The following is a 19,510-nucleotide window of genomic DNA, read 5'->3' as shown; positions in this document are numbered from 1 at the left end:
TTATTTCAAAAATTGACTGCCATTCTTTTAGAGGAGCAGAAATGAGAGGAAATGATGGGCAAATGAAAAGGCATATTTTTCCCCAATGTATTCTATTCAGAACAGAGTCAACTTAAAGTCTATTTTTCACAGTTACAGGTAATCATGAGGCAATATTGATTTTTAACACACACATTTATTATTCTATCAAAGTACTTTAAATTTCACTTAACAGAAAGACCATCAAGTATTTCTTATAGATTTACCATTTAGGCTATGATCTGCATTTAAAAAGTCCATCTACTTTTATGTCTACTAGGTCTAAAACGGATTTAGTAAGGTTTGGGAGGATTTTAAACTGCAGAATGAGAAAATGCCAAGGTTTGTATCTACATCTTTCAAAAGAAACTTGTTCTCCCAAGAAATCCTTGCTAAAGTTTATGTCCCTATTTTAGTTCTTTTCCTATCTAATAGGGGGGAAAAAAGAGGGAAAAGATATTTTAAAGTCAATATTCACATAAAGTTACTTTGAAGGTTTGGAGTTTAAAACACCAAATGCAATTGGAGTTTAAAACACAAAATTGGTCTGATTTCTTCCACACTGGTAGGAAATATAGTATGTAAGACTACGGGGTAATATGGTTTTATTTCAACTGAATACTAATTCAAGTATACACTCGGGTCTGTGAACTTCTTCAACAGGGAACCCCAGATAAGTTACATCTGCCTCATATCATAGCCAAAATTAGACAAGACATTGAAGTTTCCCCCTAATTATGTCAACAATGTCTGTTTCAACTGATGACAGGTGAACACTCATGCAGAGCTAGAAGAGGAAGCTGACGATAGCCCCCATAATTTCTGAAGGTCAGGGCAGGGGCAGGAGGGCAAGTGTAGGAAAAATACTCGAGGAAAAATGTTGCTTAACTCAGTGGAAACTTACTATTTTTTTTAACACAGCCTCAATTCCACTGCTATCACCGGCAAGCATCAACACTGGCCCTTAGCTCAACAATGCCTTGAACAACTGCTTAAAGAGCTTCAAGCAGTGCTATCCAACAGACATCACGGGGCACTAACATCTCAAAAGCTGCGCTATCCAACTGGCAGATGGGGAACGGAAGAGAGCCCAGAGCATGGAAGAATTCCTTTAGGTAAGGGAAAGAGTCTAGAATTTCCGGTGATTGACTAGAGAACACTTCTTGGTAAAATACAAAGATCCAGGAAAGCACAACTAAACTGAATCCTCAAAAATGTTAATACCCTAGTTTGTATTTCTGTTGTTCTTGAACCTTTTCCTTTACCTTTGGAAGAATGAGACCACATATCTTTACAATGAGGAGTGCATGGGTTTACTCTGGGCACAAAACAGGATGACCCTGCTCCTTAGGGACTCTCTTCACTATAATCAAGAAGCAGATCTAACCACTAGAAGAAGCAGTAAGACTAATATATGTAGTTCAGGCTTTGGAATCAGAGACACTTCCTTGTGCTACATACTGTGATTCCTTGGGTAGGTTACTTAACCTCTCTGACCCTCATTATAATTGCCTACAAAAATGGGGAAGGGGCGCCAGGGCAGCTCAGTCGTTGGGCGTCTGCCTTCGGCTCAGGTCATGATCCCAGGGTGCCGAGATCAAGCGCCACATTGGGCTCCCTGCTCCGCGGGAAGCCTGCTTCTCCCTCTCCCACTCCCCCTGCTTATGTTCCCTCTCTCACTGTGTCTCTCTCAGTCAAATAAATAAAATCTTGTAAAAAAAAAATGAGGAAAATTAAGGTAAAGAAGTAAAGTGTTTTTAGATTGACCTTGTCAACTCAGTAAATTCTACCCACTGTTATTATTAAACCAGAAACTCAGTGAATACCTTTTGCTTAGAGAAGGTAGATTTTCCAGCCTTCTCGCCATCTCTCAATGTCTTGCTGATATTTGATACCCATTTCTGTAATTCTTTGGCTTTTTCAACATGCTCTTTCTTTTCTTCTTCCAGTGACTTCTGACAAGTGTGAGTGGTAAAAAAAAAAAAAAAAGATACATACCAGTAAATGCTTGAGCTATTAAACTGACCTCTCCACAGAAAACAAGAATGTAGAAGTATTTCTTTCATCACACACAGTTTACTGAGCATTTTATTCATTCACTTAACCATGTTTATCACATCATGTGGCAAATGTACTTCCAAAATGTTTATGGTAGCAAAGAAAGCTGTGACATTCTAACCTCCCAACTGGTCTATCAATATGACAAATAAAAAAACTCAATTTTATTCATGAAGCACTAGAAGATCTTTGAATTGCTGCCTTTGCATTAGCATTACAATCACAATGGTCTAGACAGAAAAGTATCAAAAATGGAAATCTGAAAGAACAGTGAATGTGTACATACAAATGAAAAATACACAGAATGAAGAAAAATCTCTCCCCCTCTTCCAACACACAATAATGCTACTTTTAATTACAGACTCTACCTGAAAAAGGGAGGTTTTGATAAACATTTATTATGTAAAGAAGGTTACAATGTACAGAAAAGCTAGCAACTTTTTCACTTTTCAAGGAGATCTGAAACACTGTAGCCTCATGGATGTGGGAACAAATTTACATCTTTTTCTTTGATTCCATGATGTCTTCTCAAGTGCTTTTCCAGTGAATGTAATGAATCATTTAAAAATGGGAGCCCTAATGTCTGGCTGGATCTATTCAGTGATGAAGAATTCTGAAGAAAGGAGGCTATGAACTTGCTGGAGTTCATCAAGCTTACTCCATATTCTAGGTAAAATACCTTTCTTTTAGTGTAGGCAAAATCAAAACAAAACAAAACAAAACCACTAACCTAAAATCTAAAGGAAACCATTTTGAAGAACAGTAAATATTTTGTTACTTTGAACTTAAAAATTACTCTCTCTTCTGAACAGTCAGCTATTTCCAGGCCTCAAGAAATAAACAGTGCTTTGAGTATATGACATAATTGCTAGGCTGTATTATTTAACTGATATCATCAAGCTCTGGACAGATCACATCAAGTGGAGAGCATCACCCCCGTGCAAAGTGTTTAAACATGTCCTTTTACGAAGAATAGTAGAGGCTAGAAATTCCTGTCATCAAAGGTTCAGATACTTCTAAGAGTTTAAGTCCTGTGTGGAAATCAAAATCAGCTTTTTCTAAAGCTTCTTTGTACGTCAACTTTCTTTTCGTTTGAGGGCATATTATATTTCTGACACAGGACTTTTGATCTTTGAGTTTTGTAGCAATGAAAACATCTATGATACCGACTTGGAGAGCCTCTTCTATTGACAACCGGGAATGAACCTGTGGCTCGATCAACCCCCCTGTCAAGTACTGAAATTCCAAACATCTGATTCCCATTTCCTTACTTATGATATTTGCATTCACAGCCTCCACCACTGACATCACTTTGTTAGTGACAGGATGGCCAATCCCTGTGATTACTAACTCACACTGTCGCAGCTGCTGGGCAAACCCCTCATCCACAAGGCCTCTGTGCAAAGCTTCTGCCACCCGGTACTTTTTGCCAGTGATAGGATCAATTATCCCCCCCGTACTGACTTGGGCTTCAAGGCATCTGAGGGCAGTGACTCGGTCAACCAAATTTCTGCGGGAGGCCTTTAGGACAGAGATCCTTTCCCCACTGGCGGTCAGCCAGTAGCCCGCAATAGGACTGTGCAAATCCTTCTTGGGAACCAGCCGGCTTAGCAAGGAATCGGCAAGTTCTGTAAGTGTGATGATCCCTTCCTGATACTTTCTGACCCAGGCTTTGTCAACTGTTCCCTGCTCTATAGCTTCATTAATATTGAACTGTAACCCCGTTTTAGTATCAGTCAGAATATGAGAAGGATGCCCATAGGATTCAAAAAACGTGGCCTCCTTCCACTGATACTGTTGCCCTGAAAGCTCAAGATAGGTACTTTTTTCAATTAGGTTTCTCTGGAAAGCCTCATATGCAGTCAGTTCTGCTCCTGTTTTAACATCTACTACAGAAATCCTATGTGTTTTCCCTACATTGAGATTGGAAATGTTCCTCTCCCCAAATGGAAACAGAAAGCACTGGCAATCTACATCAAATACACACATTCGCAGTAATTCTGAGTAATAGAGAGCTTGCTTGTTGTTGGGATTAGGAAAAACTCTTGTGTTGCTGGATGGCTCGTGTAAAAACTGCAGGATGGCGTTATTTAACAAGCCTTGTTGCAGAGCAACTTCTGGAGGAATGCGGATGCCTCTCACAGGGTCAATGACTCCCCCACTGGCAATCTGAGCCTCCAACATGTGTTTACCTCTTTGTCTGTCAAGCATTCTGTTTTCCATAGCTTGGAACACTGACAATGTCTTAGAAGAATATGAATATCCCAGGGCTGCCTTCTCTGCCTCAAGGAGCCTAATTTTGAATTCGGGGTCAATAACTCCATTCAGGATTGCATCTTCAACAGAGTATGTCTGACCCGAATTGGGATCAATTATAAAACCTGTTGCAGCCTGAGCTTCTAAAAATGCTAAAGCCATCATTTTGTCTATTATGATTTTCTTGGCTGCTGAGGCAAATGAAATCTTTTCTTTTGTGGATTCTAGATAAAGCCCTGCGATTGAGGTGGCTTTTGTCAAAAACTTGCTAAGAGTTTTCTGAACTTCCTCAACAGTCTTGAGACCAAGTCGCAGCTGCTCAACTGTTTTCATGTCCAGAAGCTTAGCTTCAACCAACTGCCTGGCAGTCACAGTGTGCCGGAGCCCCTGGAATTTAAATTCATCATCCCTAACTGAACACGCGTGATCGCCATCCAAGTTCTGGACGGTCTCTGGTTCTGAGCCTTTCTTAAGAAAATCTCTCTTGAGTCCACCGGATGGTCTGCACCCTTCAAGCATCCATTCTTCAGCACTAGGGCCTGGGTTCTTTTCTTGTTTTAATGTGGTGACTTCTGTGTGCATATCATACTGCTTGCTCTTAGCTATCTGCAACAGCAATTTATGAGACGTTAAAAGTCATCTAAAGAACATTACATCACTTTACCCATCCTTAATCCAAATAGAATTCCTACAATAACGAAATTAAAGAGAGGAAAATTTTCAAACCAAAGGGGACAAGTAATATTATTTTGAGAGTCTGAAGTCTATTTTAGATGACAATTAAGGTATTAAAATGCTATGTTTAGGGGCACTTGGGTGGCTCAGTCGGTAGAGCATGTGACTCTTAATCTCGGGGTTGTAAATTCAAGCCCCACGTTGGGTTCATAGATTACTTAAAAATAAAATCTTTAAAAAAAGGTACATTTAAAAAAGACTTGAGATGAAATCTGTCCAAAGGAACTTTAGAAATTAAAGTGAACTGCTTGGTTTTTCTAGCTTTTAAAAAAAACATTCTTCAGAATATAATACCATAAATATAACCATATAACCATTACATCTATGTATTTAATCTCAGACATTTAAAAATTAAAGAAGGATAATTCGTAGTAAAGAGTCAAGCCAATCACTAGAAAACTATATCATAATTTTCTGCCAGAACTATAAAGAGCCAATCTCATTCAACATTGTTAAAAAAAACTTAGTCTAGCAGAAAAAGGAAACAAGAGAGGAAACTTGGCATGAGGTAGCTGGTAAGGTCTCAGAATCCAGAGTATACCTCCAAGGGGGCCAAAAGCTTTGCCAGGTCCATTTCACACTTGTCATCTTGATACCTAACTGGTGGCCTGGAACTGTACAGAGCTTGATCTCTTATCTTCTCGATTTCAGATAGTTTTGTAATAGGGTTTGTCTCATCAAAAGTTATCTGTAATTCGGTGCTTGTCTGAGAAAAATACTCAGAGTAACACTGCTGGCTTTTCTCTTTCTCAAGTGGACCCCCTGATGGCCAGAACTGGACTTCCTTTGGTATTTGTTCAACAACCCGATGCTGCCATTTTTCTTCTGATTGCTGTGGGTCTTGATTCCATCGCAGCAGAGGAGACCTGGTCCCTGGGTGAAGCTGCCCTGCGTTCCTAGAGGACAGGTCTGCAGAGTGTTGGCACTCATTTACTGCCATCTCAAAATCTGTTTTGAAGGGATAGTCTTTGGCTGGGTTCCTTTTTTGGATTTCACACTGGAGCAAAACCAATTGATGTTCATGTTCCTTTATCTGTTGATCCATCTTTTGCTTCAGGCATTCGACTTCACGTTTCTGGGCTACCAGCTCATCTTCAAGTTTCTGACATTTCTGGTAATGATTTGCTTCCACATTCTGTCCTTGTTGCATTTGCTCACGATACTGCTGAAGCTGTCTTTCAAGTTCTCTGATACTTGTCTCACAGAGCTTAGCGTTCTCCTGAGCTCTGCAGTTTTCTTGCTGAAGAGACACGAAGTCAAGCTTGATGCCTGAAATATCGTTTTCAGTGATAACTTTGGAGTCCATTAACTTTTCCATCTTTTTCCGAAACTCCTCTGCCGAGCGTTTGAACTTGTCCGATTCCTCCTGAAACAGAACCATCTTCCTGTGGGTCATCTGCTCCTCTATGGTCTTTAAGTGCAGTTCATCTTGCACTTTTTTCAACCTGTTATTTAACTCTTGTACCTGAGCTTGCTGTAATTGTGCCTTCTGCTCCCCGAGTCGCTTTTCCTCTTTGGAGGCGTTCAGCTCCGCACTCAGACTTCGAACTTCCTTCTCACTGTTCTGGATGATAATGTTCTGCTGGTCACACTTTTGCTTAAACTCACTGACTAAATTTTGACTTTTGGCCAGGTCTTCCTCTAGGCACTTAATTTTTCTATGGAAATCCTGTTCTGTTTTCGTCTGCTTATGCAAGTGTTCATTGGTGTTACGTAGCTGATCTTTAAAACCATCTGCCTGAATTTTCAGGGCTTCGCATCTTTGCTGGATAGCTTGTTTCTCCAAAACCACGTTCGCCGATTCTGTCTGAATTCTCTGCATCATTAACTTGGTTTCATTATTCTGCCTCGTAAGCTCATCTACCTTTTGTTTTAGCATTTCTGCACACTCATTACTTTTCTTCAATTCTTCATTAAGCTTCTGGATTTTATCATTATTTTCTTTTTCAGCTTTAATATTTTGAAGCAACTGTGCATGGCTTTTCTCAAATTGCTCTTTGAGATGATCTGACTTTCTCTGGCAGAATCGTATTCTTTCATTAGAGGATTCCTTCTCAGCCTGGAAAGAATTAACTTGTGAATTTAGATGCTGAATATTCCTCTCAGCTATAGCATGGGTCCTAGTGATCCTGTCTACTTCTCTTTGCAGTTTCCCTTTTTCCTGTTGAAGAGATTCTAATTCTACTTCATAATTGTGCTTTATTTTCCTAAGGTCATTAGCTTCTTGCATGACTTCCTCAGCTCTGTCTGTGGTTTGGTTCAACTGCCTACCCAGTTCTCTGAGTTGCTGGGAATACCCTTCCTCTACCTGATCCTTCCTTTCCAACTCTAACTTAAGGCACGTCAGTGTATTATTGGTTTCAGCCAGTTTTTCTTTTAGCAAACGAGCCTTTTCCTCAGATGAAGTTTTTTCAAGCTGAAGGGCATTAAGTTCATACTTCAGTTCTCTCATGTCTTTTTCAGCCTTTCTATTGGCGACTGTTAGCTCATCGACCTGCTGCTTGAGTTCTTCGGTCTTCTGTTTGTCCTGCTCTTTCTGAAGACCCACGACTCCTCTGTATGACGTAGCCCGTGGCAACTTATTTTCTCTACATGAATACTGAATTTCCGTTATTCTTCTTCTTGCTTCCAGTTCGATGTTCTGCTTTTCTTTTAACTGTTCCTCTGCTATCTGTTTTTGAAACATTAGGTCTTTTTCCATCTGCTTTATCAGCTTCAAGAGTTCCTCCTCGTTGTCTCTCTTTCTTTTTAATTCTTCCATTAACTTATTTTTTTGTTGCTCCAAGTCATTGAGACTGGAATCTTTTCTTTTAAGATGATCTTCCAGGGTTCTTCTTGTAAAGGTGTTCTCCTCTAACTGGTTCTGGAAGTTCAGGAGGTTTTCTTCCACTGCCGCTCTTTTGGCCTCGGCCTCCGATGTGAGCTTTCTCACCCGCTCCAGCTCCCGTTCTGCAGCCTCCTTCTCCTTCCCAATGGTCTCCAGCTCCCTGCGGTACTGCTTGGCTTCACTCTCGGCCCTGATTTTCTGCAGAGCAATGTCTTGTACATTCCTCTGCTGCTTTCTCAATTCATTTTCTGCAGCCTCCTTGACCCTTGGAAGTTCCTCCTCTACTTGGGACTTTTGTTTCTTTAGTTCAGCCACCATTTTCTCCAATTCACTTATTTTTCCTGTAAGTTTGCTATTCTCAATCATTGTTGCCTTCTGACGCCGAAGCAGATCTGAATATGCCCCATGTTCAGAAGTCTCCTTACACCTTTTCATCTACAAGAGACGTTTACAAGTGTCAAACCTGTTCTGTTCAAATTTATCTTAAAAAACTTGAAGCGATGCTCATAAAAGTGCTTATAAAAACAGGCGAAACCAAATGCAGAACAAGCACGATCACCACCACCAGCACCAGCACCAGCACCAGCACCAGCACCTTCTTCAGAGAGGAAGCTTCAGAAAGTCAGCAATGGGAGAAGACAAAAAAAAAAAAAAAAAAAAAACCCTTCATGTCAAGTTTGCTAAACTGAACAATCTTTTTTTTTTTTTTTTGTCTCTCAGGAATAATTTTGTTTTAAAAATTAGCTAGCTCAAGAGCTGACAGAAAGAAAGGAGGGACCTTACAAAACATACAGCATGACCCCAACCTTTTACAGATGAGGAAACTGAGGTGCAGAGAGGTCAAATATTTTGAAAACTAAATGACAAAGTGGGAAATAAAAGTCACAGCAGCACCCTTTCTGCTTTCACACACAACTCATAAGAACATATAGGAACCAAATGACACCTAAAACTTCAGTTTTTAATACCTGGCCCAATGGAAATTTAAAATGATATTTATCTCTCTTTCTCTAAGATAAATAAATAAATCTTTAAAAAGGAGGGGGGTACCTCAGTGGCACAGTTGGTTAAGCATCCGACTCTTGGTTTCAGCTCAGCTCATGATCTCAGGGTGGTAGGATGGAGCCCTGCTCTGGGCTCGGCCCTCAGCAGGGACTTGGCTTGAGATTCTCCCTCTCCCTCTTCCCCTCCCACTCATGCTCTCTCTCTCTCTCTCTCTTTCTCTCTAAAATAAATAAATCTTTAAAAATATATATAAAAATGAAATATTTACATCTCCCTGTTTCATGGTTAAAGAAACAAAATACAGAATTTTGGTACCACTTTAAAGAGTCAAATCAAGAAATAATACTTCACATGCGGAAGGAGGAAAATTATGTAAAAACGCGTAATTTCTATTCCTTATTTGTTTGTACTTGCCATATTATGACAATTATAATAATCAGAGTTGCTAATGCAAAGGCAGCTATAGTCCCTGGGGGCTTTAGAAAAGATGTGCTTCATATACTCACAGATTTTGTTGTTGTTGTTAATGACATGCCTTATGTGAATCCACATTGACAAGTACCTTTAGATACTCCATAAATATAAAGATATTTGTTAAATATCAATGTTTTAAAAAATACACTTAGGGAGTCAACTCCAATGTACAGAATAAAATATAAGAACAATTTTTTTCAACTGATAGAAGAATCAGTTTCAGCTGGGAGGAGTACATTCTGCATTGACTATAGGACTACATGATCAGGGCTAGCATAGAATGCCAATTTAATTTGTTTTTATTAATACCGTAAGATTATTAGTTTCATATCACCACTCAAAATCATCATAATTAGAACCATTCAAACAGGAGTAGAGAAATTATTCTAGATAGTTTTTTTTTTTTTCATTGAGAGGTTTTGGTGAATTTCAAGAATTTATTTTACATTATAGACTACATATCTTACTTTGCTTCTTCTAATTTTTTGATCCCCAATAATTTCAACAAAAATTTCAGTTGTTTCCTTTGCTAACCTAAATATGGTTTTCCATAATAAGAATTCATATAAAAACAAATCTCATCACAACCTGCAATAATTAGCGCTCTATTTTATTTTGTTATCAGGGTGAACTGGCGACACCGAAGCATTTTATCTGCTTAAATATTAAATTTTCGGTATTTTTTGAGATAATTTTTGACTGGGTCTTTCTCAATTGCTTATCAAAACTCCTTTAAAATTTAGCTGTCACTAGGAGGTTTTGAGCTCTCTTTTTTCTCTGTCATGTCCTAAGGTTAGAAAAATGAAAATTCTCTCAGAAAAAAAATTTTTGTTATTGAACCCTCAGTACCTTAATTACAGTCATTTTAGTGATTGTTAAAAATCTCACACTGTCTAGATAACTCTGAATTTTTTAGCAAATACTACACAAATTACTGGAAGTAATTTAATCCTATTGCTGATTTGCTTTCCCTTAGATCTCAAACTTACTCATATAAAAATAACTTCCCGAGTTTTCTCTAAATGTTCCCCAAGGAAACATTCTGTCCTTTAATCTTATCAATTAATATTTGATGTACTTTTCTCTCAACACAGACTGGAAAATCTCTTTATCCGTCTAACAGTCATTACAGATACTCTACTAACATTTCTCTAATTCGGTTTCCTCTTCTGAAATTAACTTGTAACCCTCTTTGATTTTATGTTTATTATAAAAAATTCTCCTCTCAGACCAAGATTTCCAATGTAAGTCTTTGCAGACTCAATTTCAGAAATACCACTCTTGAGTCTGAAAACTGAGCTATGTATCTTTTTATGAGACATTCCATTAGATGATCTTTTAGTGGTGAATTTTTAATCAGCAATGTTTTTTATCTATTTTAAGTTACAGTCTGTATGGTCTTCCATAAACTATATTGTTTTGACTTTCAATTCAATATGAATCTTTTACATTTCAAAGGATGACAAGCATAATTTGTATATATATCAGGCTTTTTGAAAAATCTCTTCTCTCAACTTCTGGTATTATACCTCATCAGATAAACTGAGGGAAACAGCTCATATATGTACAATCAGATAAACACACAAAAAAAGGGAAAGGACTTATATTTAACTAAATATAAAATTTAAAATGTATACTAAACATACAATTTAAAAGATCTACCTATCATTTTAAGTGGAACCATATCTCTCAAAAACAAAATGAAAAAAACAGATGTTCTTTTACAGGTGAAAGATGTATACCAATTATTTGAATGGTCACAGATACTCTGGTTCTCTTTTCTAAGCACAAAGGAATCTAGTTATAAAGACTTGCAATTAGCTTCGTTAGTGATTTAGGTGCAGAAAAACTGTTAAGTCTGAACAGACTAAAATAGTTGACTCAAGTAGAAAATAAGAAAGTAACATCTATTAGACATCCACTACTGTTTTGGTTCTCTCATTATGTGAAGTTACACTAAGTATAATCATCTTCAGAAGTTCAACAACAGTCTAATTTAAAATAGCTAATGCCTCACAATTTACTTATTTTAGCATTCTGTCTACTATTTTTGTCTGTTCTGAGGTTAGGAATAGAAACCATATCAAGATAATAAAGCATGGTATAATCCCTTCAAAATTAGATACAACAGCCTTTTATGACAATATATTTTCAAAAATAACTCCTTACTCTATTTCTGAATATATTTTTTAAATGTAGAATCAAAGCACAGAAATCTTCCAAATTACAATGGTACTTAAATAGTCTTTTACCATACACCATACCTTTTGGAGAATAATAAAAATAAAACAAAAAACTCCACAATTCTTAAAAAGTATTATCATTTTGTACAAAAACCTTCTTCTAAATTAATGGCTTTATGTTTTAAATCCTTGAAAATGTAAATTACTTTAAAATGTATAAAACCAATGTATTTAAATAGTATATCTGTAGACATCTTAATAGTAGTAACTATACTACTCAAAGAAGTATATTTCTCAAATATGAGAAAACTGAAAAAAAAAATCCCAAACTGCCAACATTTCATAATTTAAATAGAGCCATTTCAGACATTAACTCTAATAATATTAGCATCTTAGAGTGAAAATAAACAATGTTTTCCTGTTGGAGAGAATCAAAAATAAACTGAAAAATCCTAGGCCTCTTATCTTTTTCACTGTAATTGTCTAATTAAATAATAACTTATCAACCATGTAAATTTTTGTCATGAAAACTTTTTTGTTTTCCCAAACATATTGTAGTTCCTTTTAAGTTAGCTGTTCATAGTTAAACGTTACCTCCTCTTCTTCCAGCCTCTTTAATGAATCACCAGCAAATTTAATATATTGTGTCATGAGGGTGACCAGAGCAGTATATCGGGTCCTTAGGTCCATGAACTGCGAAGAAATAAACAATAAAAACATAATCTCCAGTGGCTCTAAATGAGTTTAATGAACGTTGATTAATAATCATAACATTAACTAGCCTTTGTGACAGTAAAATACACAATTGCCCAGTAATGGTAAGTAGGTAGGAATGGGCTTATTACTGCTGTGCAAACACCATACTCAATAACAATTCTCTAAATTTAATTACAAAGTACATTTGTTATTCTCTGCAGTTAATAATTAATCTTGAATAAAGCTTTTCCAAGGATTTTTTACAACCCTTAATAAATTGCACTGTTTAGGTAAGGGTTTCTTTTTTGGGATGAGGAAGAAAGTTCTGGAAATGGACAGTAGTCAGGTTTGCACAACACTGTGAAGTTACTGAGTGCCACTGAATTGCAACTTAAAAATGGTTAAAATGGCACGTTTTCTATTATGTGTATTATACCACTATACAAATATATAAATACAATATTTTAAGTATTGTTTCTCTCTTTTATATCCCCTCCCCTCTCTCTTGTACTTTTACTACCTCTTGAATAATGAGGTCTGCTGAGCTCTGCATTCTTCGGCGTTTCACTGGAGATTTCTGCTGTGAATCTACCATGGCCCGGTAGGTCATTGTTTGTAATTCATAGTCCTGTATAAAAGAGTCAATAAGATTAAATTAATTAAAGCAAAGCATTAATGCTTCATTCTACAATGACTTGATGCACAGAAATTGAACCTGATTTCACTAAGTAACTTTTAAAAATTACTGCAAAACCACATTCTTAGGAAGCTATCTAATTCTGGGATGTTTCCAAGGTGGTAATAAAAAACAGAAACATTTAGGGTGGTCAGAAAAGTTTCCTAAGTCTCTTTAGAAGCTCACGGAAACATTTAGTTATAATATGCTAGTTACATTCAGCCTCCCTTTCCCCTGGCTAGGCAATGGAATTGTAGATCTGGATGGCTAAGGCCCAGGCATTGGCAACAACTTCAAACCTGCCAACTGTCTCCTAAGAAAGTCAAGTTCTTCCAGGGAATATGCTAGCAATGTTAAAGAAGAGAGAGAGAGATACACAAGCACACACAAAGTGATAAGAAACCAATTTCAGAGTCTACAGCCATACCACACTGAACGCGCCTGATCTCATCTGATCTCAGAAGCTAAGCAGGGTCGGGCCTGGTTGGTACTTGAATGGGAAACCAATTTCAGAGCCAACGCATCTATTCTGATGTGTGTGCGTGTGCGACTACACATCTGTGTGATGGAGAGAGGCTGAATGAAGCAGAGGCTGCGATGGGACTCACATGTCACAGACAATTATTAGGTAAGTGTCCCAGGGCTCCCACGAAGATTCTCTGTTTTCGCTATTTAACAGAATGAAGTGACTTGCAGAGACTTCTTTTTTTAAGTATATTGTTGAATCACACCTGAATATTAAATTTGATGCAAGGAACTGAATCTTCTTACCTTCACTGTAGTTGAGTACTGTTCTGCATATTTTTGACACTCATCCATTTTGCTTTGTTTCATTTCTATTTCAGACACCAGCATCTACAAATACATAGAGTTTAGAAGAAAAAGAACAAGGAACTCTATGCTATTTAGCCACTTAAGATGTTTAGGAACTAAGAAATAGCCACACCCTTTAACAGTAAAACTCCTTAGCCTTTTGCACTTAATATGTAATAAGGCAAATGACAAACTTTGAGATTAAGCCACATAAGTGACCCACCCTCAGGGGGGCTTCCAACACAGAAATTACTAAACTCCACAGGAATTACCCAAAAAGTAGATTTGAAGGCCTTGACCCCCACCTAACTCCTGATCAAAGCAAAACTAGATGCTACTGTGTCCCCTCAAGATGGAATAAAAATCTCAAAGAATTCAATTTTCTGTCAAATGTGGCTGTTTAATTTTCTACCACTAGCCATTTTTTATTTGGGATCCCATGAAACTATTGTGGCCAGCAAAGTACTAAAGAGATTTCCATACTTATGATTAAATGACCATTAGAAATTTGAACACTGTCCCAGAATGCTCTTTTCTTATCCCTTATATTTTCAAAACTGACTTCCAAGAAATCAAAGTACATGATATATGTTGGTTTGGATAATAGGATTTTAATATTTATGATTTACTCCTTACCTTCTTCCAAATAGTTGCTGACTTTTTCTTTTAATAAGGTAAAGGAAGAGAAGGGTAATGACTGACCATGCAGACAAAACCTTAGTATAAGAAACTGTTTCTACAGGGGCACCTGAGTGGCTTAGTCTTTAAGCATCTGCCTTCGGCTCAGGTCATGATCTCAGGGTCCTGGGATCGAGCCCTGCATCGGGCTCCCTGCTCTGCAGGAGGCCTGCTTCTCCCTCCCCACTCCCCCTGCTGTGTTCCCTCTCTCGCTGTCTCTCTCTCTCTGTCAAATAAATAAAATCTTTACAAAAAAAAAAAAAAAAGAAACTGTTTCTACATACCTTCTGCTGATTCAACTGTGTGGCTAGAGTTTTACTATTTTCAGGCTGATTTTCCTGAATCTTTCTCTGGGTCGTTTCAACTTGCTGAATCCAATCATCTAAAGGGTGGTAAGTATCTCTGTAGTACTTCAGTGATTTGCCAATGCCTTCTAAGTCCCGTAACCTAAGAAAATAAAAACAAGAGAGTCATAGTTTCCAACAGTATCCATCAAGAGGGTGGAAGCTAGAGAGAGGAGAGACGAAATAACCCTACTGCAATGCACTCGGTGTAACAACAGGGGTATGTGGTAAGAATTCTAGACTAAGGCACCCTGAGGCCTATCTCCAAGGGCACTCCATACTGGCTGAGGTTGAATATAAATATTCTGCTCCTAGACTTGCACAACTTAGTGATACTGCTTATTCTAGGTTCAGGCCTAACTGACTAACAATAAAAATCAGGAAAATTGGAAACAACCATAATTATGATCAATCAAGCATGTCTTAAATACCCAAAGCTTGCATCAGATGGCAGTGCACTTTTGAAATAATGACAACGTAGTTCAACAGAGGGTCCAATGTGGACTCAGAGAGTACTTCCTGGAACTATGATTAAATAAAAATACCTCAGTTTCTGTGATTTTAAAACCATTACACTAAACCTATATAACACATATTTTAGAGAGATTTAATAACATATATTTGAACATAATTTTACTTCTCAAAAATGGCACTATGTTATAAAAGCATTTTATTTGCATTAATATAAACATTAAAATGAATGAGAAAGGACACTATTCCATCTCCTTTAAGATGAGCCCAAAAACATCCCATTTCTTTTTACTTTTCTATTTCAGTCAGTGGGTGAATGATTTCAACTTTCCTGTATCCTCAATTAAAATGAACATCAGGTCACTTCAATTGCTTCACACTTCTTAGGTCTAGCACAAATTGCTCCATACAGCCCTCTCAAACACTGCTCTTACTAAATCTTGGTTAGTTGAATACTGTAAGTTGGTCATAATTTCCTTTAGAAAAGGCAAGTAGATTTACTATACAAATGCCAGACTACATCAACAGTTTTAACAACATAGAGTTGAAAAATATTTATTTTGAGGGCGCCTGGGTGGCTCAGTTGGTTAGGCGACTGCCTTCGGCTCAGGTCATGATCCTGGAGTCCTGGGATCGAGTCCCACATCGGGCTCCCTGCTCAGCAGGGAGTCTGCTTCTCCCTCTGACCCTCCCCCCTCTCATGCTCTCTCTCTATCTCATTCTATCTCTCAAATAAATAAAATCTTTAATAAAAAATTTAAAAAAAGAAAAATATTCATTTTGAAGTTAACTGTCAGGCTAAAGTCCACCATATCAGAAAGAAATATAATTAAGTTGAGCTCTTGCAATTAACACAAACAACTATATATGGAAGGTAACTATATGAAATTAACTGTATTATGGAAGTTTTTAAAAAACCTATTAAGTTTAGGTTTTACCTAGAATACAAGGATAAACATTAAATCTGTGCTGTGACTGAACAAAAAAGGATACTAACCTGTTATCAATCTGAACATGAATATTTTGCCACCTTTCAACTAATTGATCTGCTTTTTCTTTGTGCCAGTCAAAATCAAGGTCCCGTTCTTTATATGTTTTAAACATTTCATCACTGATGGCTTTAGCTTTTTGCAACTCATCCTCTAATGCATGGAATACCTCTCTCTTTTCATCTACTTCAGATCTCCATTGCTAAAATACATTAATTGGTGAAAGTTATAAAAATGTGTCAACCACTCACTATGTAAACACATTATTTACCTCATTTTACAATTTATTTAGAAATGACTGATATAAAATCAGATAAAGGAAAGACTATCTTCCATATACAAAAATGATATATTAGGCTGAACCATATGAAACTGTCAATATTTGACTGCACTTTGATCTAAAAAAAAGTTTTATAAAGTTTAGCCTAATAGAATTTGCATATCAATAAAACAAAATATATTCCACAAGCAAGTTTGCTACCTCTGTAAGTCTTTTTAACTGCCTGTTTCTTAAACACCTACTAATCTCATTGTTTAAAAATGAATACATGCATTAAAAATTAATGAGATAATTTTTCACAACTACTTTGCAATAATTTCACACTCAATGCTTTATACGTGGAAATATCAATAGAGATGAATACAACTACCAGTCTTTTTCCTTTCCTGAATTAACTCCTGTACTTACCTCCTTGATATCTTAAAATAACTACCTCTTTCAGCAAAAGAATCCATTAAAAATAATTTAATTTTTAGCTTCAATTCCTTTTGCTGACATGAATTGATTATAAAAAGCTATTACCACAAAGAGATGCAAATTTCAAATGAGAAGAACTCTCCTGAAACTACAAATGACTTATTTACACTAAGCTATGGTTACACAGAGATATGAAATGAATATAAATGTATTCAAATTAAGTTATTTACTAGTTGATGTTTGAAGATCTAGGTGCTAGAAAAATACTTTTCGAGTATGATCTTAGCATATAGCGATAGGAAGGTACATACCTTTAAAGTACTTATTAGATTCTCAATATTATTCTTGTCAGCTATAACTGCTTCTTCTTCACACAGTTTAGTTTCATAGAGTTTTACAAGGGCTTCTGCTGCCTGAGTGTTTTTTAACACCAAATTAACAGTTTTCAGTCTAAAAAAGAGAATGCAACAATAGCCTCCTATTAGTAAATGTTTATCTTCCAATAACACAGTCCTGAAGCACCATTACGATGCATGATAGAACACGTTCTTCGTCTTGGAACATGGACAAATTTACTACGAGATTAACATCCAGCTAACTCTTCTTAATGGAGGGTGTGTGCTCCAATCCACGGCCTGCCCTGCAGACGGTATTCTGCAAGAGATTCCAGGGTAAGTTGGTCTTCTTTCAACCCTTATTTAGACCAGTCCTCCAGGCTACAAAAGCTGAGGGACTAAAACCCACAGGCAAAATGTGGGACGATCATACATACGCCCTAATCTCTGACGCCCATTTCCTTTCAACATGAAGTATAATAATTCCATGGAAATAATTAATATAATTTTTATTAAGACAAAAAAGGAAATATTTACATTCATAAAAATGAATGTTTTAAACAAACAGCATATATATATATATTTATATATAGACATAAATATGACAGCTGTATGAAGCAAATTTATACTACGACAGAGGTTACATACTTCTCTATGTAAGTAGAAGACATAGAATAGACTTGGTTCATGTTCTGAATGACCACACCGAGCTCAGATCGTAAGGTGGGAACTGATGCAGAGGTTGCTGCTTGACTGAAAAATTCTTCACATTTATTTGTGATTGTTCCCAAATCCTCTTTAAGTCGCTCCAGTTCTTTCTTTAGTTTCTGTAAAATAGAGAATAAACATAGGTATTAGGCTATCACTCTAGATGGGGCATCTTTCTTAAAACAGTTTAAAAACACACAATTTACATTATAATCACTGACTTAAAAAGCTATATATTCTTTACTTTTTCTTTATCAAGGAAACTAAGCCACGCATTCAAGTTTTATAATCAGTAATTCCTTTACTGCCCATCTCCTTGGGCACAAACATCTAACTTAGTGCTTCTGCATTCAGCAGGTGATCAACAAACATGTAATGGCTTCCACTATGAGAAAACCCAAGAGTCTCCATCATAGTGGGTGAAAGGGTGCACGTTTCTACATTTACCTGAGTCAAAGGTAGAACTGAATTATAGAATTCTAGTTCATGATAAGCAATAAATATATAATCAGAACTCACAAAGTGACCAGTGGGCAAAGCTGAGTACATGAGAAGTGACTGGAGTTAACTATGAAGGTCACTGAGACAGTAATTTACCTTCAGTTAATTCTGTCTCAACACTTTTACAAATCTCACCTCCTGCTCCGTGATTCTGAACACACTTTCATGCAAATCATCTCTTTCCAGTGGAGTGCGAATCTGTCTAATCAACCGATCTTCACAACTCTCTAACCGAAGTCTAATGTTTCGAACTTCAGAGATGTAGAGATTATACACGGATTCCTCTTGCTCTTCTGTGAAAGTAAATATAATGTTTAGAAAACACTTTGTTTTCTGTCTTCTGGATGCTGCTGGTCAAACTAAGGACAATCCCACCCTAAGGACATGAACCTTAAAATAGTCGACCTTACAATTTATGAATGATTAATAAAATTTCCCTAGTGCTATTCTAAGTGCCAAATTCTGATTTATGATGTCCAAGGAAAGTAATATATTATGCGGTTTTATGTTCACAAAAATCTGAATTACATAGCTACAGATTAATCTTTAAAATAAAAAAAAATCCTCGTGATTAACAATAAAAAATTAAAATAAAAAAATAATTTTGAAGAAAAACTAAAAAAAATAAAATAAAATAAAATAAAATCCTTAAAAAGGAAAGGTAGGTAAAGCATTTGTTAATGTTTAAAATTTTTTTTAAATAGATTACTAATGATATTTTTTTGTCTCTAAGTAATACCAAAAGTGTCCAGAAGAAACTTTATATTTAACAAAAGTTAACTAGACAAAATTTTCCCCTTTAACCTCTGTATAAAATCCAGGCTTGGTCATGGGAAATCTCTGTACCTTCCTCTCAATTTTGCTATGAATCTAAAACTGCTCTAAAAAATCAAGTATTTAAAAAAAAAATCCAGGTTTGGTACATGGAAAAATAACTGAATCTTTTCAAAAACTAAAAGATTATTCTGAACATTACATTACAAAACAGTGAAAATGCTGAAAAGTAGATGTGTTAAGAATTCAATGCTTATCACATTACTTGGATG

General features: G+C 36.5%; 1 protein-coding gene across 27 annotated transcripts in view; it reads right to left on the bottom strand.

Moving 5' to 3' along the window:
- The window catches only part of DST (dystonin), a 486,661-nt gene that overhangs the window by 147,799 nt on the left and 319,352 nt on the right, over nucleotides 1-19,510 (bottom strand). For 26 of the 27 annotated variants that reach the window (XM_027601381.2, XM_027601378.2, XM_027601372.2 and 23 more), the window contains 9 exons: nucleotides 18,600-18,757; nucleotides 17,904-18,082; nucleotides 17,232-17,370; nucleotides 16,232-16,425; nucleotides 14,704-14,866; nucleotides 13,700-13,783; nucleotides 12,773-12,880; nucleotides 12,151-12,249; nucleotides 1,845-1,973 (listed from right to left, as the gene is read on the bottom strand). In XM_027601381.2, coding sequence (XP_027457182.2) covers nucleotides 1,845-1,973; nucleotides 12,151-12,249; nucleotides 12,773-12,880; nucleotides 13,700-13,783; nucleotides 14,704-14,866; nucleotides 16,232-16,425; nucleotides 17,232-17,370; nucleotides 17,904-18,082; nucleotides 18,600-18,757 — 1,253 coding nt within the window. Of the gene's footprint in view, nucleotides 1-1,844; nucleotides 1,974-3,039; nucleotides 4,939-5,608; nucleotides 8,330-12,150; nucleotides 12,250-12,772; nucleotides 12,881-13,699; nucleotides 13,784-14,703; nucleotides 14,867-16,231; nucleotides 16,426-17,231; nucleotides 17,371-17,903; nucleotides 18,083-18,599; nucleotides 18,758-19,510 lie in introns of those variants that run through there. The other variant, XM_027601393.2, reaches the window with a different exon arrangement.

Source organism: Zalophus californianus, chromosome 7, assembly GCF_009762305.2.
Source record: "Zalophus californianus isolate mZalCal1 chromosome 7, mZalCal1.pri.v2, whole genome shotgun sequence".
Classification (NCBI taxonomy): Eukaryota; Metazoa; Chordata; class Mammalia; order Carnivora; family Otariidae; genus Zalophus; species Zalophus californianus.
Note: the sequence above shows the minus strand (reverse complement) of the source record. Positions and strands in the feature narration are given on the sequence as shown.